General features: G+C 42.1%; 1 protein-coding gene across 1 annotated transcript in view; it reads left to right on the top strand.

Annotated features, from left to right (window-relative positions):
• The first annotated feature begins 4154 nt into the window (after positions 1-4154).
• CD226 (CD226 molecule) overlaps positions 4155-23270 on the top strand; it is a 77016-nt gene continuing 57900 nt past the window's right edge. Inside the window, exons 1-2 of the mRNA XM_081252872.1 lie at positions 4155-4224; positions 4529-4867. Coding sequence (XP_081108998.1) covers positions 4179-4224; positions 4529-4867 — 385 coding nt within the window. The 5' untranslated portion in view covers positions 4155-4178. The remainder of the gene's footprint in view (positions 4225-4528; positions 4868-23270) is intronic.

Below are 23270 nucleotides of genomic sequence, written 5' to 3'. Positions count from 1 at the left end.
CTGTGGGGAAAAGCTTTAATTAATTCGCAGAATGGTTGATCTCTATGAACCTGTACGTTTACTGATGGGCATAGTGTAGTAAAAGGGTGTTGCATAAAGTCCTTTTTCTCAATCTGTTCCTGGGAAAGTCTGGTAGTTTGGGTCTTGAGAATAAGAAAATTTAGCTCTTTTACCAGTGTCAGGCTATCAGGCTTAAACTACCTTCCTTCAAGTAAGCCTGAGCAAGGATGAACTTCAATAATAAAGATTCGCTCTCCAGGTATAAATAACCCTAAGCAAGGGCTGGTGAACTTTTTCTGCAAAGGGCCAGAAAGCTCATACTTTTGACTCTGCAGGCCACATGGTCTCTGCTGGCCACATGGTCTCTGCTGCAGCTACTCATAGTGGCATGGAAACAGCCATAGACACGTAGACAGACGGGCATGTCTGAGTTCCAGCCAAACTATTTCCAGCAATGGGACAGTGGGCTGGCTTGTTCTGGAGGATCCCCCTGAGGCTGAACTAAAGTCTTTGCTTTGAATGGAAGTACGTTTTTATGGCCCCTCAGCGGCAGTGGAACCTGTCCTGGGGGCAGGTCTGTGACTCACCACAGGCCCTGGTTGGAAAGATTCTCTTAAGAAGATGCTGTGAGGCAGGGAATGGAAACCTGGACCACTTGCACCCCCTGGAAGCAGGAGCCTCTGAGCAGCCCAGACCTCCCAGCCACGGGCACCATCAGGTCTGCCTCTAAAAACAAGGGAGGGGACTAAGGACCACACAGCTGTGACCCTTCCGGCCCAGCAGCTTGTTCTCAGGGCTTAGCCCAGGTTTTCTCTTTCACAGGCCTCGGGTCCTCAGCATGTGGACAGTTGTCCAAGCTGGGGAGGAAAGATGTGGGAGCAGGAATGGGCTCCCAGACACAGCAGGAGTCTCAGCGCGGGCTGGGAAATGCTGGCTTGGGGAACCGAGGGGAGACTAGGATCCTCCCAGTTTCAGAAAGGGCACCGGCATCCGGGAAAGCAGAACATCTCACAGAGGGCAGAGCAGTGTGGCTGAGGAGGTGGAGAAGGTCTGTAAGGACAGCCAGGAGAGGAAGCAGCAGGTCTGAAGAGGGGCACCCAGCCCAGGCCACCTAGGGGCACCCAACCCAGATGAACGTGTGAGACGAAGTCACTTCTGAGGTTTGCTGAGACATATTAACAGTAGAGAAATCCAGGAATATCTTGATTAATGCCATCCTTGAGGATGAAGCTCTTTTATACAGACAGCTCTATTAGAAAACAAACCTTGAGCCAAAATCCCTTCATAAATCATGCAAGAAATGGCTGCCTACACAACAAAAATAGCTCCGGGCCAGTCTCTGTTTGCCTTTGCTTAGACATTGATAAATAGGGCTCATCCTTAGCAAAGTTGTAACAGTTGAACTTTACCTTCAGTTCCGTGTCTTTCTGCACCTTTCGTTCACATCCGAGACCTCTAGGTCCTTTGAGTTTAGACACATCAGAACGCAAGTGCCCTTCTGCTTTCTTCATCCTTGAGCTACGCTGACTTCGGTGCCTTGCAAATGAAGGGGTTACTACTAGTTATTATCAATGAGCACTTTTTTTCCAGTAATCCTCCCACATTCCTGAGTCCTTACTCCCAGTGCCGGGGCAGGCATTCACTGAGGGTCTTTCTGTCTTTCTGACGTGAAATATAATTTCCTTGACTCTGATTGGATCTACTCAGTCCACGCTTGGCTTCTCCACCTCCGGCCCCCAAATTAGTCATAGTTGTCAGTGGAATGGCTCAGATTTGTCATAATATCCCAGTGGTGTGGGAGATATGGATGCCCAAACCAAAACAGGTTTTTGTTAGGAGTGAGGAGAGGGAAATGGGTGATGCTCAGCTCTGTTTCTAAGAATTTAAATCAGATCACGTAATTCTGGTGCCTAAAAGCCTCCAACAGCTTCCCCTTGCTCTTAGCATTGTATCAGAAAATCTTCATCCTATCTGTCTACACAATCTAATCTCTTATCATTGTCTGTCCCCATCTCCTCTCAATGGGTCCAGCTATAATGATGTTTTAAAACAAGTTCCTCCTAGAACTGTTATTGTTTATGCCTTAGACACATGTCCCAGGAATCGTGCTTGGCGCTGGAGTGACAGATGTAAGCAAGATGTCAAGTTTGGGGGCTTCCCTGGTGGCGCAGTGGTTGGGAGTCCGCCTGCCGATGCAGGGGACACGGGTTCGTGCCCCGGTCTGGGAGGATCCCACATGCCGCGGAGCGGCTGGGCCCGTGAGCCATGGCCGCTGAGCCTGCGCGTCCGGAGCCTGTGCTCCCCAACGGGAGAGACCACAGCAGTGAGAGGCCCGCGTACGGCAGAAAAAAAAAAAAAAAAAAGTCAAGTTTGAACTCCCTTATGGATGTCATTCAAGACATTTTCAAACCAGACCCAATTTCATTTTTGTCCCTTCCCACCCACTAGACGGTAATCACATCATTTCCTGAAAATGCCCTGTGTTTTTGCACCTTTATCTCCTCTTCTTATTTCTCTACTTGGAAAGTCTCATTCAGGTTGGAAGGCCCAGGATGTGGTACACTTTTTTTGTTGTTGTTTTTTACAAAATCTTCCCCGAATCTGTTAGAATGAATTGTTCCTCTCTGGGATGTTGTAAAACTTGATCAAAGAAATGATCTAGTTTTATTATAATGAATTTTTCCTTTAATCTATCTGACCCAATACGTTATGCATGACTAGAGGGCAGAGACTGTGTCTTTCTCATGCTTGTGTCTCCAGGACCTAAGCAGGGTACCTGGTAGAGCTCAGTAAAATTTTCATCAAATTGCTTCATTAAATTACTTACAAGACAGAGATGAGACTTACTTCATCTGACTATATCACAGAGCTATTATAGGCACAGATAATATAGATGTGAAAGGTTTTGGAAAATAGAATGCTCTGTAACCATAAGGCAGCATTATATGTTATTATATGGACACATTATAATTTTGTCCTGATTATCATTACATTTTTTATTTCATATTTGATTTTATGTTTCCTGAGAAAGTTCCCACATTAGATACTGATGTTAAGGAGAAGACACCTGCTGGTGAACTTTTAGATGGAATCACATAGGCTCAGAGTCAGCATTAGGCAAAGTTGTCTTTAGTGGTGCCTGCTCCCCCTTTTCTCAGTTTTCACCCCCCTTTTATTTTGAATCTCTCATCAGGGGTCAAATGCATTCTTACATTGTTGCCTCTTGTTACAGAGGCAATAATATATTTTTATGCTGACATGGTTATACATTCCCAGCAAGTTCTTAGGAAACTGAACTGTTATTTTATTAGAGAGGGAAGGGAGTAATGACGTACCTACTAAGATTATATAAGACAGAACCATGGGGGAAATAAGGTGAAGGGTACACAGATCCTCTCTGTACTATTTCTGCAAATTCCTGTGACTGTACACTTATTTCAAAATAAAAAGTTTAAAAAAATCAATGATAATGGTGGATTTGCATATTCCCTGAGCCACGACACTTTGGAATCTGGAGGGCCATCAGCGGTCCCTTCATCACCCCCGAAGCAAATGCCTGAGGTCAGCGAAGAGGCTGAGGGGACAGGAAGGCCATGCCCCGTGGGCCATCCATGCGGTGGAGCAGCAGGCCTCTTCCTGTGCCCTGTAGACTCTGCCCCGATCTCACATTCTCAGTGCAGACTTCCCAGCCCTCCTATCCAGGGGGGAACACTACCACGCCATCCCGGTCCTGCTTTGTGTTTCTTCATGCACTTACCACCTAACTCTATTTTGTCCTTCTTTATTTTATTTTCTGTCTCCTCCCACTAGAATGTAAGTTCCATTACGGCAAGGATTTTTTTTTTTTAATTTATTGCTGTATCCTCATCACCTAGAGCAGAGTTGGGCCCAGAGCACGCACTCAGAGAATGTTTGTTCAAATGAATGAATCTTTGTAGAAAATGAAAGCTTGAAAAGAAGCTATTTCCCCGAGAGAGAAGTAACTCAAATCTGCCCATCTTTGTACGAGAGCAAACCTGACTTTGAAGCTAAGACCTTTTTCCTGTGTTCATACTTCAGATAAAGAAGACACTGCTGATAGGATCTGAGAGGAAGGAAACAGTGCATCGTGCTGGGGCTCTCAATGTGACATTATAAATTGTCTTTCTGTGGACTGGCCTCCCAAACAGGTTCCAGAGATGGATTGCCTTACTCTCCTCTTGGCTATTCTTTATGTATACAAAGGTAAAGATAATGTCTTCATTTAAAGAATTTACTCCTTTTTTAGTCTTATAGTGTGACATGTTCAGAATTTATAATGCCCTTAGTTGGCTTAGATAATTTCTTACTTGTTCAGAAAAACTACAAGTTGTAAATACCAATTATCAGCAGTGGAAACCTTTTTAGACTAAGGTAGAAACTGTTAGCCTTTACCATGATCTCAATTTACTATCTTGATAGGTCTAGAGTAAGCTTCAGATGTCTGTTTGGTGTTTCAATCATCATGTCTAATTGAATTCACATGATCACATCATGGTGTGTCTTTCAGCTCAATGTGAAGAGAGATTTTGGGACACAACTGTTAAACTTGCTAAGAATATGGCCCTAGAATGTGTGTATCCATCAAAGGACACTTTAACCCAGATGGAGTGGTTCAAGATCAAGACACTGGAGAGAGAGTCCATAGCCATTTTCAACCCTACTTACCGTGTGATCATAAGAGAGCCGTACGCTGATAGGGTTTACTTTTCAAATTCAACCATGGCCTCTAACGATATGACCTTGTCCTTCCATAATGCCTCTGAGGTGGACGTTGGCTTCTATTCCTGCTTTCTTCATACTTTCCCACATGGAACCTGGGAAAAGGTGATACAGGTGGTTCCATCAGGTAAGTGAAATTTTTATTTACCTTTTTACCCATCTACAATATTTGTTTCTGTAAAGACCAAGTAGAAACTGTGAAATGCTTTATCATATTTTTGTGCCATTTTCCAATTCCATTTCTAGGTTCTATATTATTGTTTCAAAGATATAATACAATTCCATTTTCCTTAATGTGCTATCATTTCTGAGTAGAAGAAGCATCTCATGAATTCGAATGTCATGGGAGAAAGCACAGGCTTTATCTTGTCTTAATGAGAACTTGAACCTAGATGAAGCTGATGTTGGCAATGTTTGGGTTCAGGGGTCAGACACCTCCTGTGACGTAGTCCCATTTCCTTTTGCTTCCAACCCTGCTTGTTCAGAGTCCTTTCTGTAACACCAAATCTGGGTTTATTAGTGAGTCCTAGGCAGAGTTCAAGCACTGGCTCTGTTTTTAGCTTCATCCAAGTTTCACTAGAGAAGATGCTTCAGAAATTGCAAGCTGTCATTTCAGAAAGAATCGAATGATCTCTTGAAGTATTTCCTGCCATGTCTACCAGTGATTGTGGTTTGATGCTTAGTTAGTCCTACAAGTAATAGCCACATGGATTGGGTGTGGTATGTTGGAAAAACTTGGGTTTTATAGCCTTTACTTCCTTTATAACCTTATATTAGCTGCTCAGTCCCTCTGAATCTCAGGTTCCTGAACAGTAAATTGAGTTAATAATACCATCCTCTTTGTTGAATGGTTTAGGGATCATATATGTAAGGAATTTGGCCCATGGTAGTCGGGGAATGGTAGGTATTATTATTACTGTCACTGTTATTATTTCCTAGGCTTTTGATACAAAATGACTAGTGATGAAATTTTTAGTTGTCACAGATAGATAGTCTAGAGAAGGAAATAATTTGGGACTGTGTGTTTCTTGTCTGGTGTCTCTCAAATTATATCCCAAATAGACCTCCAGCAGAGTACATCATATACCACCTGATATAGTGCTTTCTTTTTAAGAAATCCGTATTATAAAAGAACAATTTAAAGTGCTATATAAGGAATATCTAATGGTCAGGAAGTAAGAAAAATTCCCATGTGTAAGTTTTCCCTTTCTGTTTAGGTGTAGCTAAGCTCAATAATAATTCTGTGTATATGGGTGAGGCTTACAGAGTGTCAATTAGCAAAATCTCTTTAGTTAAATACTTACTTATTACAGACTCCATTTTGCCACTCAAGATCTCATTTGCTGTTGTGTGCAGCCACCTGTTAAATGCTGTTTGCAAGTCTGCAGTGTAGAGTCCACTCTGATTAGCCATGCAAGTGACGGAGAGGATGGGAAGGGTCTTAGGGGTGAGCTGTTTGACACATGGCCTGAGCCACCATGGCCAGAAATAGATGCCCTTCCCCACCCTGCCTCGTGTGGTGAGCTTTTGTAGTTTGGGTCCCAAATCAGGTTATTCCGATTTCTGTAAAGAACAACCAATTGAAAACAGGTACACCTGAAACTAACACAACATTGTAAACCAACTATACTCCAATAAAATTAAAATATTAAAAAAACAAAAATGTCCATCAACAGAGGAATGGCTAAAGAAGATATTGTACATATATACATATATACACTAATATGTATAAGATAGATAACTAATAAGAACCTGCTGTATAGCACAAGGAACTCCACTGTACAGTAGAAACTAACAAAACATTTTAAAACAACTAGACCCCAATAAAAAAAAAAAGAAGGAAAAAAGGAAGCAGGTAGAACGGTGGTTACCTGGGTGGGGAGGTGGGGAAAGGGGGAGCTAGATGTTGGTCAGAGTACAGAGTTGAAGTTATGCAGGATGAACAAGTCTAGAGACCCAGTGTACAGCATGAAGACATTAATGTTAGTTAATATCATTGTCTTGAACACTGGAAATTTGCTAAGAGAGTAGATTTCAGGTGCTCTTATCACCAAAAAATGGTAACTATATGGGGAGAAGATGTGTAAATTAGCTTGACTATAGTAATCATTCCACATATCATTTTGTTGTATATGCCCTAAACATATGCAATTTTTATTAAAAGCAAAACAAAACAAAAACAGGTAGCTTGACCTCTTGTGAAGGTTTAGGATAGAGGGTAGCACTAAATTATTGAGAACTAAATTATGGTTGCCACACCAAAGTAGGATTTTTAGCATCATGTATGAATGATTTTGGCAATATTTTCTTAATTTTATCCAGATTTATTTCTCCTGTTATTATTTTGAGGACAGGAAAAGGGAGATCTCTGCCTTATGGGGCTTTTTCAAAAACAGTGGTGAGATTTTCAGTCAGTCACCAAGAAAGGGGCGGCCAACTCTCCGTCTAGTTCAGGTTAGAATCTGATGGTATTCTTAAACACATTTTGCTGTTGTTTTTGATCATTTATATTTTTAAAGAATAGATTGCATTAACCAGCCAGCGAGAGTATTTCATCCACTTTTGAGATTTGGAGAGCTTCGTATTTTTTTAAAACTAAGAGGGCTTCCCTGGTGGTGCAGTGGTTGAGAGTCCGCCTGCCGATGCAGGGGACATGGGTTCGTGCCCCAGTCCGGGAAGATCCCACATGCCGTGGAGCGGCTGGGCCTGTGAGCCATGGCCGTTGAGCCTGCACGTCCGGAGCCTGTGCTCCGCAACAGGAAAGGCCACAACAGTGAGAGGCCCACATACCGCAAAAACAAACAAACAAACAAAAAAAAAACTAAGAAAGATAGTGAATTTATTAAAATATAGTAGCTGTATTTACATTAAATATACTTAAATATACTTAACCTTAAATATACTAAATTAACCTTAGATATACTTAAATTCTTCCATGTATGCTTTATTAACAACATATCAGGATCTACAAATCTTACATGCTTGTATAACATAAAGGGGGAGTTGATGATCTATTTAACAGTGAAAGATTGGACTTGGAATCCGGAAATCTTAATCTGTATAATAGATCGTTAAGATCGTCAAAGAGGTGAAGGAATTGAGCCACATGCTCTCTAAACATACTGATTTCTTCTGTTCACTGGAAGCTGATGATGTGTGAGAAACTTGATCAGTACCTTACCTAGGTCTCTCGTTTAACGCCCCCTGCACACTTGGTTGTGGACGTAACCTTGCTTTTCGAGTGAGGACACTGAAGGGAAGTAAGGTCTAGTAATCTGTTCAAGTTCTCAGACTTCGTTTGTGTCCATTGGATAGAGTTGCAATTACAGGATGGAAAGTGCCAGCTTGGGGGGCATAGGAGCAGGTGGGGGCCCTTGAATGCGGAGACATCCATCATTGCTTGTCCTTTTGGCCTCCCTCCCCCTTGAGTTTTCAGCCCAGAGTTGAAGAGCACATTGGATGTCTTATTCTGGATAAATGATATTGTTAATGCAAAATTATGTTAAAACATGTGTTACCTTCAGAACAGGCCTTTCTTAATCAGTAACTGATTTAGAGCATTTAGTGGCAAGAATGGCTGCATTTATTTCACTGCCTCATGGAAAAATACGCTGAGGCGACTTGAGAGGTGACATTTCAAAGGCAGCCCTTTCACGGCAGAGTTTGCGGTGGAAGTGGGCTTGTGGAGAAAATTACCGTAACCCATGTGTCTCTGGCTTTACTAGTCACTTAAGGCAAATGTGGTTATATTTATGGAAATGTCCCCCCAAATGTATGATGCACCCCCAAAACTCTGCTAGCTAACTCTGATTAGGTGCCTACTGTGTGTGAAGTAAATGCCTGTCCTCTCGTTTAATGCCTGTGAAACAGCAGGCGGGAGATTAGCGTGCTCACATTAGACAGCTGAGGAAACTGAAGTTCAGGGTCATTAACCAACTGAAGGCTGCTGAGCTGCTGAGCCGCAGCACCAGGATGAAACCAGCTGGCGTTTCCAAAGAGCCAGAAATGAGAGGGAGCGGAGCTTGACACCAGCAGAGTGAACGTGAACAATTAAAAAAAAAAAAAAGGAAGTAGAGTTGCTGTGCAATATTATATAAGTTACGGGTGCACAATGTGGCGAGTCACAATTTTTAAAGCTTATACTCCATTTATGGTCATTATTGAATATTGGCTATATTCCCCTGTGTTGTACAATATATCCTTGTAGCTTATTTAATACATAATAGTTTGTACCAGGAATTTTTTAGCATAGAGAGACTGGTGTGAGGGAAGAAGAGAAAAGGGCATCTCCGGGGGTACTGATGGTGTGGAGAAGGGATGAGGAAGTCTGGTTCACGCAGAGGACAGAGACTGGATGGTCTGCCTGGAGCACAGAGCTCCAGGAGGAGTAGGTCTCACCCGGGCTCCGGGGCCCCTCACTGCCTGAGAGGCAGCCTTGAGGGTGAGGAAGAAACTGTAACAGTGGGACCCTCTCTCTGCTCTTACAGCAGAGGTGCTCTGGGGCCCCAGGTAAGGTTTTATACAGTAGATCCTATGTTTAAAAAAGAAGCCAAAGCCCATGGGGCAGGAGAGTGTCGGAGAAGAACTTGGAAAGATGGGACGGCCCAATGTTGCTGAGCCTAATGGGGTTGGAACTTGACCCTGCAGTGTAGACTGTGGGAAGTCTCTGAATGTTTTCAGATGGAGACACATAATGACCACTTTTTTTCACCACCTAGAGGATTAAACTAGTTACATCCTTATAGAAGGGGAAGAGTTGAAGGGGCAGGGTGAATAACTATTATTTTATGGATTGGAACGCTTATCCACTGCTAGTAGGAGTGTAAGTTGGTGGATCTACTGTACTATTGGTATTGGTAATATTCAGAGTTCTCCAGAGAAACAGAACCAATAGGATGTGTCTGTGTATAGAAAGACATTGATCATGAGGAATTGGCTCATGTGATCATGGAGACTGCAGTGTGGGCCATCAGGCTGGAGACCCAGGAAAACCAGTGATGGTGTAGATGCAGGTGGAAAGGAGGCCAGGGAGGCCAGTCTTTTTGTTGTATTCAGACCTTCAGGTGATTGGACGAGGCCCACCCACATTATGTAGTCCAGTCTGCTTACTCAAAATTCACCAATTTAAATGTTAATCTTATCCAAAACCACCCTCCAAATTCATACCTAAAATTAGCCATCACATCTATTTTGGAAAATGATATTGCATTAGCTAGTTAAAGAACCCCATTCCTAAGACCTAATCATTCTTTCTATTGTATATTCTGGGGATTGCCCACATGTAGGAGAAATGCCTGAGGATGTTTAAGGCAGCAGATCACCGTGATAGCCAACAAATGAATGACTGATCGTGAGGTTCATCAACAGGGATGAATTTGGGGAACATTGTGTGAAAGAAAAAAGCAAGTTTCAAAAAAACACACAGGGGATGATTCCTTTCCTTTAAAGTTTAGAGACATGCAACTAAACAATATGCTACTTATAGATACAAACGTATGGTAAAACTCTAAGGAAAGCAGATCTCCGAAGCACAGTCAGGAAGGAGATAGAACCAGGAAGGAATACAAGGGTGTTCCAAGTTCACTATCAGGTGTTTTTCTTATACAGGTGTTTTATTTCCCATCTGTCTTAAAAATGTTTTATGAAACTTCTCTCAAATCTATTGAATTTCTAATAAAAACAGTGAAGAAGGATACAATTGTAATTGTGAGCAGTTCACAGGTAATTATCTAAGTTAAGGGTAAGATCTTCATTCTGATTTGGCCTGGAGGTCTGGAAGAGGGAAAACAAGGATTCCAAATTTTTATGATTCAGGGACTGAAAAATGATGGTTTCACTTAAAAAGATGGAAAATTAAGAGACCGGTTTGGCTTGGAAGAGAGTAAATAAGTTCAGTTTCAGATGCATTGAGTTATAAGGTAGCCTTTGACCAGCTCACGGCTGAAATTATGGAATGACAAACCATAATGAAGTTCAGGATTGAAAATACCAATTTTGGAGTCATCTGGATGATCACCCAGCACACGTGAAGAAGATGGTTAACTAAGAACGTACTTGTACATGGGACAGAAGCTGAGGCCGTGGCATTGAAGGATGCTCACATCGAAGTGGGGGGACCATTTGTGTTAAAGACTGGAGAGGGCATAGCGAGGGGAGGGAGTGAAGAAGCAGGGGAGACTCGAGATGCAGGACAGACGCGTAACTGGTGTAGGAGCCAGATGGGTTTCCTCTTAGCTCATGTGTACAGGAGAGGGTTAGATGGTCCCCTCCACACATTCTGGTGCTCTGTGTTACTGTATCACATAGATTTCTCACTCTGTGATCTTCCACACTCCAACCCCCGCATCTCAACTTTGACACGGGATGTTCCTCACTGTCTCCTTTTTAAGGTTTCATTCTTTCCTGGGTGGGATGGGGCTCCCTGTGTGTCATCCATGCTCGGTCTTAGATGGGTCTTATCTCTATTCCCATCAACATCAGTATTTGCTTTTCTCTTGCCAGTTACCTTTTTTTTTTTTTTTTGCGGTACGCGGGCCTCTCACTGCTGTGGCCTCTCCCGTTGCGGAGCACAGGCTCCGGACGCGCAGGCTCCGCGGCCATGGCTCACGGGCCCAGTCGCTCCGCGGCATGTGGGATCTTTCCGGACCGGGGCACAAATCCGTGTCCCCTGCATCGGCAGGCAGACTCTCAACCACTGCTCCACCAGAGAAGCCCTACTTTTTTTTTTTTTCTAATGTTGGAGTGATCTCAGGATTTAAATTTTATTTAAATCTGGAAATGGGGGAGTGGCCCAGATCTGGCTGTAGAAATGGGTGTGCTGATTTGTGGGACCGAATTCACTTATCCATTAATTCACTCATCAAGTCTTATTGAGAACCTACTATATTCAAGATAATGTCTGTGGTGGGGAAGCTAGAAAGACATGATCTTAGCTCTAAACAGAATGCAGAGCATTAGGGGAGATAAAAGTTGTATATCACAAATTATAACGTAAAGCAAAGAGTAAGTGCTATTGTAGTTCAGAGGATAGAATTTACTTTCAACCAGGAAACTGAGGATAGATTCCCTGAAAGGGGGGAATTTGAAGTTTACCTTGAAGGAGGTAAGTCAGAATATTTGGACATGGAGTTGGGCGGAGTAGCATTCAGGAGAATTCCTTTAAATATTATCTAAAAAATAGATAACTTTGGCTCTGCTTTAACCTACTTTGCAAGCCAACACATAGGATTGATCAACAATGAATGCAGTTTATTCTGGTTTAAAATTCATGGCTTGGTTTATTTCAATGTGTTGACTTAATGCTTCAAAAGGCATAGGAATCCAGATGTGTTATGCAATTATATTTTGCAGCGTATCTTGAGAATATTTTCATGCTTTCATTTCAGCTTGTGTGTTATCTATCCCAAATTCAGAAGGAAAGAAGAAAACTGCATTACCTTATATATTAGTGAAAGGTGCAAAATGATGGAGGGGAAGCCTTTGTCTAAAAGCCTTCTTTGCCTGTCAGTGGAAATTCCAAACAGGGCTAAGGGGCCATGGAAAAAGAGTCTTTCTTACTCTCCTGTTACATGGGTCACCAATACATACCAGCATGTTTCGTCCCTGCTGGATTCTTTCAGCTTTGCCTGTCAGATGCTTCTCTTTTGCTTTGGGGTTGGGTTTGTTTGTTTGTTTGTTTGTTTTTAAGTGAGGTAGAAGAATAAGAAAAAAATTCTTTCATATCTACTGTTTAAAGAATTAATAAATAATTATTAATAGATAACAATAGGTAATATTAATAAATAATAAACTCTCTTAAGGTCCATTCTTACAAGCTCAGAAATAAGTCATGAAAGTTTCCCCATCTGTATAATTGTGTTATATACATACATATATGAGAATAAAAAAGGGTTCTGTGAAATGTTACATTTCAGCAGTTTTTCATTTAAGGAAGAGAAAAGATATTAAGTAGTATCAATAAGAAATAGCCAACTGATGAAAACAAAAACATTTTCAAGGCTGAGAAGTCTCACTCCTTAATGAAATAAAATAGTACATAGAGAAGGCAAATGGTGAAGAGCATTTTAAGATTCGTGGAAGGCAAGGTTATGGTCACTGCACTTCTCAAGGGTGAAATTTATGGGAATCTGAAAGTGAACTAGTTACCAGAACCCAGGCCAAGGTTGTTTTTATTGACTTGCTTTCCGTTTGCTAAGCCAGGGAGGAGATGCTTGAGAGCACATATCACCATGAGATTCAGCGCTCAGGCTTTGGGGTAAAGCTCTGTAATCAAAAATCAAAAAGGGAGACATAAAAAACAACTCTGAAACAAGGCAATACTGGATTTATATACAAAATTAGATTCAACAATTGAATGGCAGGTAAAGTTTAACGTACAGGAACAAATACACATTTGGGTTTGATGAGAATAGTTTTTTCTGTTTGTCTATCTGAGGGCACAGGCCTATGTCCACTGTGCTACCTCCATGCCCTGCGAGGCCGCCCAGGCTTTCCCACTTCTCAGCCGGGTCAACATCCAGAAGAGAACATTTTCCCTAGACTTGTTGGGAAATCCACTCAGGCAGTCCAGAGCAGGGGAGGCACCTGGCTGTGATCTTTGCCTGTGGTTGTTTTGTTTACTTCCACAAGCCCTACCCTTCCTTGAGCAGCTATTGTTATTTCCAAGATGACCATAGCGTAAGGGTGGCTTTGGCTCGAGGATGAACTACAGCTGAAGCAGGAGCACTGGCTCCCCTGTGGCCCTTGGAGGTGGTCTTCGTGCAGCGGAGACACACAGTTCTTGGGTTTTCCTCCTTCAACCCTCAGCGATCGAGACAACTTGCACCTCTTCTATCACTTGTGACCACAACCCCCCTCTCCCCAGCACTCGGGTGGCTGCGAACTGCGGGCTCTGGAACACGCTTCCTCTGCAGAGTGGGTGCTGCTGGCATGTGGTGTGAGTGCAGGGTGGGGATTGTGGCTTTGTGAGTAAGAGCCCCTCAGGGTAATCGGAACCTGCTGGGCCCACGCACACTGAGACCCTCCCCTGGACCGTCTCGGCTTCTAGATTCTTTCTAAAAAATTCCTCTCATCAAAGGTTGAGAACAGCCCTGATGGAGGTGTGTTCACCGCATCTTCTCTCAGAAACTTCTCGTAGGATTAGGGGGAGGCGTCAGGGACCTTCAAAGAGACCTTACAGGGATGTGCATCCCCACAGATCACAGTCCTGATGGAGGGTAAAATGATAAAAAATTTTGTAAGATAAAAATGCTGGATTTGGGAAATTTAAAAACGAAGAAGTGAAAGGAAAATAAATAACTGAAGAAAGAAGGAAAAGGGTCAAGCTCTCAGGACCAGAAGCTTAGGGCTGTGCAGCCCGCTTTCTCTTTGAGCCGATGCTGTCCAGGGGCAGCTGCTTTAGCGTTTATAGAAAGAAGACTTGTCTCTAAGCTCGGCTCTTGGTTGCTGGTTTTTGTTTTTGTTTGGTTTTTATAGGGAGTGGAGGTTGCAAACAGGATAGCTTTTCTGTTCCTTTGGGAACATTTCTGAAGACATTTAAGATTTTGAAACCATTAAGAATTTTAAGACTATCAAGCCCATCCTTCAGGGATCAATGAGAAATTATTCCCCTACACACCATCTCTTCTACTTACTCCACAATAGTTTTAATTAAATAACTCAGCTGATGGGGCTTCTGGCACTTCCCTTGAGAGATTACTCACAATCCAATAAATCTCAATGTGAGAAAAATTCCCCTGACTTAAGCTCTTTAACCAACTTACATTTAAAAAAAAAAAGTCTTCTGCATAATCTGCCCAGAGAGAAAGACCCATGTTCCGTAGAAGATTGATATAGAAAGCTTTCTAAGGATGGAGATGCGAGATGCAATATTCATATTTAATAGCACTGTAAATAGCTATACACGTCATACCTGCTGGGTTTTAGTAGGGCCAATAAGGGTGATGTCTGGGCATGAATTCTGTGAGCACTTATGTGCATTTATTAATGCACATTTATGTGCATTTAACTAGCAGAATACTTAAGAAACTTAATATTCTCATTTCAGCAAATTACCTCTTAAGAACATATTTGTTCCATTTCTTGGCAGGCTACGTGAAATCCTATATGCTACCAACACTGACATTTCCAGAATAGCTTACTGAAGGTGTATGCATATGTTTAGGATAATTTCCTTCTTGACATATAAAGAACCCAAAACTTCAGCAAATTTTAGGTCATCCACCTAATTCATTCCACTAATGGTGAGAGTACATTTATTTCTCTTTACAAACTGGGTGCTACAATTGAGAGTGTGTATACCATTTTTCATTTGAGAAACAGCCAGGGAATTCAATACTTGTCTCTGAGGCAGAGCTCAGTAACATTAGTGCATGTCCCCAAATGAGACCATTTTGTGTCCCATTAGCTTGTGACACCACAATTCTCAAATTATGTCCCTGTTATCTTTTTTTTTTTTTTTTTAGTTTCTGCTTTATAACAAATTGAATCAGTCATACATATACATCTCTTCCCCCATCCCTTCCCTCTTGCGTCTCCCTCCCTCCCGCCCTCCATATCCCACCCCTCCAGGCGGTCACAAAGCACCGAGCTGATCTCCCTGTGCTATGCGGCTGCTTCCCACTAGCTATCTACCTTACGTTTGGTAGTGTATATATATCCATGCCTCTCTCTCGCTTTGTCACAGCTTACCCTTCCCCCTCCCCATATCCTCAAGTCCATTCTCAAGTAGGTCTGTGTCTTTATTCCTGTTTTACCCCTAGGTTCTTCATGACATTTTTTTTCTTAAATTCCATATATATGTGTTAGCATACGGTATTTGTCTTTCTCTTTCTCAGTTACTTCACTCTGCATAACAGACTCTAGGTCTATCCACCTCATTACAAATAGCTCAGTTTCATTTCTTTTTATGGCTGAGTAATATTCCGTTGTATATATGTGCCACATCTTCTTTATCCATTCATCCGATGATGGACACTTAGGTTGTTTCCATCTCCGGGCTATTGTGAATAGAGTTGCAATGAACATTTTGGTACATGTCTCTTTTTGAATTATGGTTTTCTCAGGGTATATGCCTAGTAGTGGGATTGCTGGGTCATATGGTAGTTCTATTTGTAGTTTTTTAAGGAACCTCCGTACCGTTCTCCATAGTGGCTGTACCAATTCACATTCCCACCAGCAGTGCAAGAGTGTTCCGTTTTCTCCACACCCTCTCCAGTGCTTATTGTTTCTAGATTTCCTGATGATGGCCATTCTGACTGATGTGAGATGATATCTCATTGTAGTTTTGATTTGCATTTCTCTAATGATTAATGATGTTGAGCATTCTTTCATGTGTTTGTTGGCAGTCTGTATATCTTTGGAGAAATGCCTATTTAAGTCTTCTGCCCATTTTTGGGTTGGGTTGTTTGTTTTTTTGCTATTGAGCTGCATGAGCTGCTTATAAATTTTGGAGATTAATCCTTTGTCAGTTGCTTCATTTACAAATATTTTCTCCCATTCTGAGGGTTGTCTTTTGGTCTTGTTTATGGTTTCCTTTGCTGTGCAGAAGCTTTGAAGTTTCATTAGGTCCCATTTGTTTATCTTTGTTTTTATTTCCATTTCTCTAGGAGGTGGGTCCAAAAGGATCTTGCTGTGATTTATGTCATAGAGTGTTCTGCCTATGTTTTCCTCTAAGAGTTTTCTAGGGTCTGGCCTTACATTTAGGTCTTTAATCCATTTTGAGCTTATTTTTGTGTATGGTGTTAGGGAATGATCTAAACTCATACTTTTACATGTCCCTGTCCAGTTTTCCCAGCACCACTTATTGAAGAGGCTGTCCTTTCTCCATTCCTGCCTCCTTTATCAACGATAAGTTGACCATATGTGCGTGGGTTTATCTCTGGGCTTTCTATCCTGTTCCATTGATCTATCTTTCTGTTTTTGTGCCAGTACCACACTGTCTTGATTGCTGTAGCTTTGTAGTATAGTCTGAAGTCAGGGAGCCTGATTCCTCCAGCTCCGTTTTTCGTTCTCAAGATTGCTTTGGCTATTCGGGGCCTTTTGTTTTTCCAAACAAATTTTGAAATTTTTTGTTCTAGTTCTGTGAAAAATGCCAGTGGTAGTTTGATAGGGATTGCATTGAATCTGTAGATTGCTTTGGGTAGTAGAGTCATTTTCACAATATTGATTCTTCCAATCCAGGAGCATGGTATATCTCTCCATCTATTTGTATCATCTTTAATTTCTTTCATCAGTGTCTTATAATTTTCTGCATACAGGTCTTTTGTCTCCTTAGGTAGGTTTATTCCTAGATATTTTATTCTTTTTGTTGCAATGGTAAATGGGAGTGTTTCCTTGATTTCACTTTCAGATTTTTCATCATTAGTGTACAGGAATGCCAGAGATTTCTGTACATTAATTTTGTATCCTGCTAGTTTACCAAATGCATTGATTAGCTCTAGTAGTTTTCTGGTAGCATTTTTAGGATTCTGTATGTATAGTATCATGTCATCTGCAAACAGTGACAGCTTTACTTCTTCTTTTCCAATTTGGATTCCTTTTATTTCCTTTTCTCCTCTGATTGCTGTGGCTAAAACTTCCAAAACTAGGTTGAATAAGAGGGATGAGAGTGGGCAGCCTTGTCTTGTTCCTGATCTTAGTGGAAATGGTTTCAGTTTTTCACCATTGAGGACGATGTTGGCTGTGGGTTTGTCATATATGGCCTTTATTATGTTGAGGAAAGTTCCCTCTATGCCTACTTTCTGCAGGGTTTTTATCATAAATGGGTGTTGAATTTTGTCGAAAGCTTTCTCTGCATCTATTGAGATGATCATATGGTTTTTCTTCTTCAGTTTGTTAATATGGTGTATCACATTGATTGATTTGCATATATTGCAGAATCCTTGCATTCCTGGAATAAACCCCACTTGATCATGGTGTATGATCCTTTTAATGTGCTGTTGGATTCTGTTTGCTAGTATTTTGTTGAGGATTTTTGCATCTATGTTCATCAGTGATATTGGCCTGTAGTTTTCTTTCTTTGTGACATCCTTGTCTGGTTTTGGTATCAGGGTGATGGTGGCCTCGTAGAATGAGTTTGGGAGTGCTCCTCCCTCTGCTATATTTTGGAAGAGTTTGAGAAGGATAGGTGTTAGCTCTTCTCTAAATATTTGATAGAATTCGCCTGTGAAGCCATCTGGTCCTGGGCTTTTGTTTGTTGGAAGATTTTTAATCACAGTTTCAATTTCAGTGCTTGTGATTGGTCTATTCATATTTTCTATTTCTTCCTGATTCAGTCTTGGCAGGTTGTGCATTTCTAAGAATTTGTCCATTTCTTCCAGGTTGTCCATTTTATTGGCATAGAGTTTCTTATAGTAATCTCTCATGATCTTTTGTATTTCTGCAGTGTCAGTTGTTACTTCTCCTTTTTCATTTCTAATTCTATTGATTTGAGTCTTCTCCCTTTTTTTCTTGATGAGTCTGGCTAATGGTTTATCAATTTTGTTTATCTTCTCAAAGAACCAGCTTTTAGTTTTATTGATCTTTGCTATCGTTTCCTTCATTTCTTTTTCATTTATTTCTGATCTGATTTTTATGATTTCTTTCCTTCTGCTAACTTTGGGGTTGTTTTGTTCTTTTTTCTCTAATTGCTTTAGGTGCAGGGTCAGGTTGTTTACTCAAGATGTTTCCTGTTTCTTAAGGTGGGATTGTATTGCTATAAACTTCCCTCTTAGAACTGCTTTTGCTGCGTCACATAGGTTTTGGGTCGTCGTGTCTCCATTGTCATTTGTTTCTAGGTATTTTTTTATTTCCTCTTTGATTTCTTCAGTGATCACTTCGTTATTATGTAGTGTATTGTTTAGCCTCCATGTGTTAGTATTTTTTACAGATCTTTTCCTGTAATTGATGTCTAGTCTCATAGCATTGTGGTTGGAAAAGATACTTGATACAATTTCAATTTTCTTAAATTTACCAAGGCTTGATTTGTGACCCAAGATATGATCTCTCCTGGAGAATGTTCCATGAGCACTTGAGAAAAATATGTATTCTGTTGTTTTTGTATGGAATGTCCTATAACTATCAATGAAGTCCATCTTGTTTAATGTATCATTTAAAGCTTGTGTTTCCTTATTTATTTTCATTTTGGATGATCTGTCCATTGGTGAAAGTGGGGTGTTAAAGTCCCCTACTATGATTGTGTTACTGTCGATTTCTCCTTTTATGGCTGTTAGTATTTTCCTTATGTATTGAGGTGCTCCTATGTTTGGTGCATAAATATTTACAATTGTTATATCTTCTTCTTGGATCGATCCCTTGATCATTATGTAGTGTCCTTCTTTGTCTCTTCTAGTAGTCTTTATTTTAAAGTCTATTTTGTCTGATATGAGAATTGCACTCCAGCTTTCTTTTGGTTTCCATTTGCATGGAATATCTTTTTCCATCCCCTTACTTTCAGTCTGTATGTGTCTCTAGGTCTGAAGTGGGTCTCTTGTAGACAGCATATAGATGGGTCTTGTTTTTGTATCCATTCAGCCAATCTGTGTCTTTTGGTGGGAGCATTTAGTCCATTTACATTTAAGGTAATTATCGATATGTATGTTCCTATTCCCATTTTCTTAATTGTTTTGGGTTCGTTATTATAGGTCTTTTCCTTCTGTTGTGTTTCTTGCCTAGAGAAGTTCCTTTAGCATTTGTTGTAAAGCTGGTTTGGTGGTGCTGAACTCTCTCAGCTTTTGCTTGTCTGTAAAGGTTTTAATTTCTCCATCAAATCTGAATGAGATCCTTGCTGGGTAGAGTAATCTTGGTTGCAGGTTTTTCTCCCTCATCACTTTAATTATGTCCTGCCACTCCCTTCTGGCTTGTAGAGTTTCTGCTGATAGATCAGCTGTTATCCTGATGGGGATTCCCTTGTGTGTTATTTGTTGTTTTTGCCTTGCTGCTTTTAATATGATTTCTTTGTGTTTAATTTTTGACAGTTTGATTAATATGTGTCTTGGCGTATTTCTCCTTGGATTTATTCTGTATGGGACTCTCTGTGCCTCCTGGACTTGATTAACTATTTCCTTTCCCATATTAGGGAAGTTTTCAACTATAATCTCTTCAAATATTTTCTCAGTCCCTTTCTTTTTCTCTTCTTCTTCTGGAACCCCTATAATTCGAATGTTGGTGCGTTTAATGTTGTCCCAGAGGTCTCTGAGACTGTCCTCTGTTCTTTTCATTCTTTTTTCTTTATTTTGCTCTGCAGCAGTTATTTCCACTATTTTATCTTCCACCTCACTTATCCGTTCTTCTGCCTCAGTTATTCTGCTATTGATCCCATCTAGAGTATTTTTTATTTCATTTATTGTGTTTTTAATCGATGCTTGATTCATCTTTAGTTCTTCTAGGTCCTTGTTAACTGTTTCTTGCATTTTGTCTATTCTGTTTCCAAGATTTTGGATCTGGGAAATAGAATCTTGGATCATCTTTACCATCATTATTCTGAATTCTTTTTCAGGTAGACTGCCTATTACCTCTTCATTTGTTAGGTCTGGTGGGTTTTTATCTTGCTCCTTCTCCTGCTGTGTGTTTTTCTGTCTTCTCATTTTGCTTATGTTACTGTGTTTGGGCTCTCCTTTTTGCAGGCTGCAGGTTCATAGTTCCCGTTGTTTTTGGTGTCTGTCCCCAGTGGCTAAGGTTGGTTTAGTGGGTTGTGTAGGTTTCCTGGTGGAGGGGACTAGTGCCTGTGTTCTGGTGGATGAGGCTGGATCTTGTCTTTCTGGTGGGCAGGTCCACGTCTGGTGGTGTGTTTTGGGGTGTCTGTGGACTTTTTATGATTTTAGGCAGCCTCTCTGCTAATGGGTTGCGTTGTGTTCCTGTCTTGCTAGTTGTTTGGCATAGGGTGTCCAGCACTGTAGCTTGCTGGTCGTTGAGTGAAGCTGGGTGCTGGTGTTGAGATGGAGATCTCTGGAAGATTTTCACTGTTTGATATTATGTGGAGCTGGGAGGTCTCTTGTGGACCAGTGTCCTGAAGTTGGCTCTCCCACCTCAGAGGCACAGCACTGACTCCTGGCTCCTCAATTTGGGATGATTTGTTGTCTATTCATGTATTCCACAGATGCAGGGTACATCAAGTTGATTGTGGAGCTTTAATCCGCTGCTTCTGAGGCTGCTGGGAGAGGTTTCCCTTTCTCTTCTTTGTTCTCACAGCTCCTGGGTCTCAGCTTTGGATTTGGCCCCGCCTCTGCGTGTAGGTCGCCGGAGGGCGTCTGTTCTTCGCTCAGACAGGACAGGGTTAAAGGAGCAGCCTCTTCGGGGACTCTGGCTCACTCAGGCCGGGCGGGAGGGAGGGGCACGGAGTGCGGGGCGAGCCTGCAGCGACAGAGGTCGGCGTGACGTTGCACCAGCCCGAGGCGCGCCGTGCGTTCTCCCAGGGAAGCCGCCCCTGGATCCCGGGACCCCGGCAGTGGCGGACTGCACAGGCTCCTGGAAGGGCGGTGTGGACAGTGACCTGCGCTCGCACACAGGCTTCTTGGCGGTGGCAGCAGCAGCCCCAGCGTCCCACGTCCGTCACTGGGCTCCGCGCTTTCAGTCGCGCCTCGCGCCCGTCTGTGGAGCCCCTTTAAGCAGCGCTCTTAATCCCCTCTCCTCGCGCACCAGGAAACCAAGAGGGAAGAAAAAGTCTCTTGCCTCTTCGGCAGCTCCAGAGTTTTCCCGGACTCCCTCCCGGCTAGCTGTGGCACATTAGCCCCCTTCAGGGTGAGTTCTCGCCGCCAGCCCCAGTCCTCTCCCTGCGCTCTGACCGAAGCCCGAGCCTCAGCTTCCAGCCTGTGACTACTTTTAGATTGACTATAGGCTGGGACTTCCCTGGTGGTGCAGTGGTTAAGAATCCGCCTGCCATTTCACAGGACACGGGTTCGAGCCCTGGTCCGGGAAGACCCCACATGCCATGGAGCAACTAAGCCCATGCATCACAACTACTGAGGCTGTGCTCTAGAGCCTGTGAGCCACAAATACTGGGCCCCCGTGCCCCAATTACTGAAGCCCGCGTACCCTAGAGCCCATGCTCTGCAACAGGAGAAGCCACTGCAATTAGAAGCCCACACACCACAACTGAAGGGTGGCCCCCGCTCGCCACAACTAGAGAAAGCCCGTGCGCAGCAACAAAGACACAACACAGCCAAAAATAAAAATAAATAATTTTTTTTAAAAAGAAAAGAAACTTGAAAAAAAATTGACTACATGTCATTTTCTTTGTATTCCACCTAGCGGGTACCATGCCAGTTTCTTCACTGCCTCCCCCATCAAAACCCTCAGAACCCTCCATTGAGGGCCATACCCCCTCCCCCTCCCCATGATCCCAACACACTTGGACACTGTGCTTTGCACTTAGGAGACATGACTCAATAAAACAGCAAAAAGGTGGGGGTGAAGGGAGGGGAGTGAATCTTCCATAGAAAATCGTCAGCATCAACCCCTGATCAGTACATAGGAAAGGTGTTTATTCCAAACACAATTAAGTGGAACAGAACAGCCTCTTCTGATACCTTCCACGAAGTGTAAAGTAGTTTCCTGGGTGGTAAACCGAGATTTATAGCACATTATATATAAAATATAGTTTGAAGTCTTTTTTTGGTGTAGTTTTTTCCCCTAAATAATTTAATTATTTATACCTAACTTCATTTTAAAAGATAAGTAGAGGAGTTTTTTTTATACCCTAAATATATTCTTTCCATTGGGCATTTATTAAAATGTACCTAACCACTTTTCTGCATATTTCACAGGTTGCTGAGATACCTTGGTAATCCACCCCACTGGTCTGTTATTTCACCACACAGAATGGTTTAGTGTCATTTGCAAGGTTTTGCTATGGATATCTATTAGCACATTATTTGTGAATATATTGTGAGTTTAGTACACCAAGTTCACAGAAGCATTGTTCATAACAGCCAAAAAGATGGAAACAATGCAGGTCTCCACTGAGGGATGAATGGGTAAACAAAATGTGGTAAAGACACAATAAATACTATTCAGCCTTAAAAAAGGAAGGAAATTCTTACACATGATATATGGATGAACCTTGAGGACATGATTCTAAGTGAAATAAGCCAGTCACAAAAGGACAAATACTGCACGATTCCTCTTATATGAGGTCCCTAGAGCAGTCAAATTCATAGAAACAGAAAGTAAAATGTTGGTTGTCTTGGGGTGAGGCCCAAGACAATGTTGGGTTGAGGCCAGGGGATGGAGGGTGTTTAATGGGTATGGTATAGAGTTTCAATTTTGCAAGATGAAAAGTTTTGAGGATTGGTTGCACAATGAGGTGGCTGTACTAAAACTACAGAACTGTACACTTAAAAATGGTGAAGGTGGGCTTCCCTGGTGGCGCAGTGGTTGGGAGTCCGCCTGCCGATGCAGGGGACATGGGTTCGTGCCCCGGTCTGGGAAGATCCCACATGCCGCGGAGCGGCTGGGCCCGTGAGCCATGGCCACTGAGCCTGCGCGTCTGGAGCCTGTGCTCCGCAACGGGAGAGGCCACAGCAGTGAGAGGCCTGCGTACGGGAAAAAAAAAA

Source organism: Mesoplodon bidens, assembly GCF_964165515.1.
Source record: "Mesoplodon bidens genome assembly, chromosome: 13".
Taxonomy (NCBI): domain Eukaryota; kingdom Metazoa; phylum Chordata; class Mammalia; order Artiodactyla; family Ziphiidae; genus Mesoplodon; species Mesoplodon bidens.
Note: the sequence above shows the minus strand (reverse complement) of the source record. Positions and strands in the feature narration are given on the sequence as shown.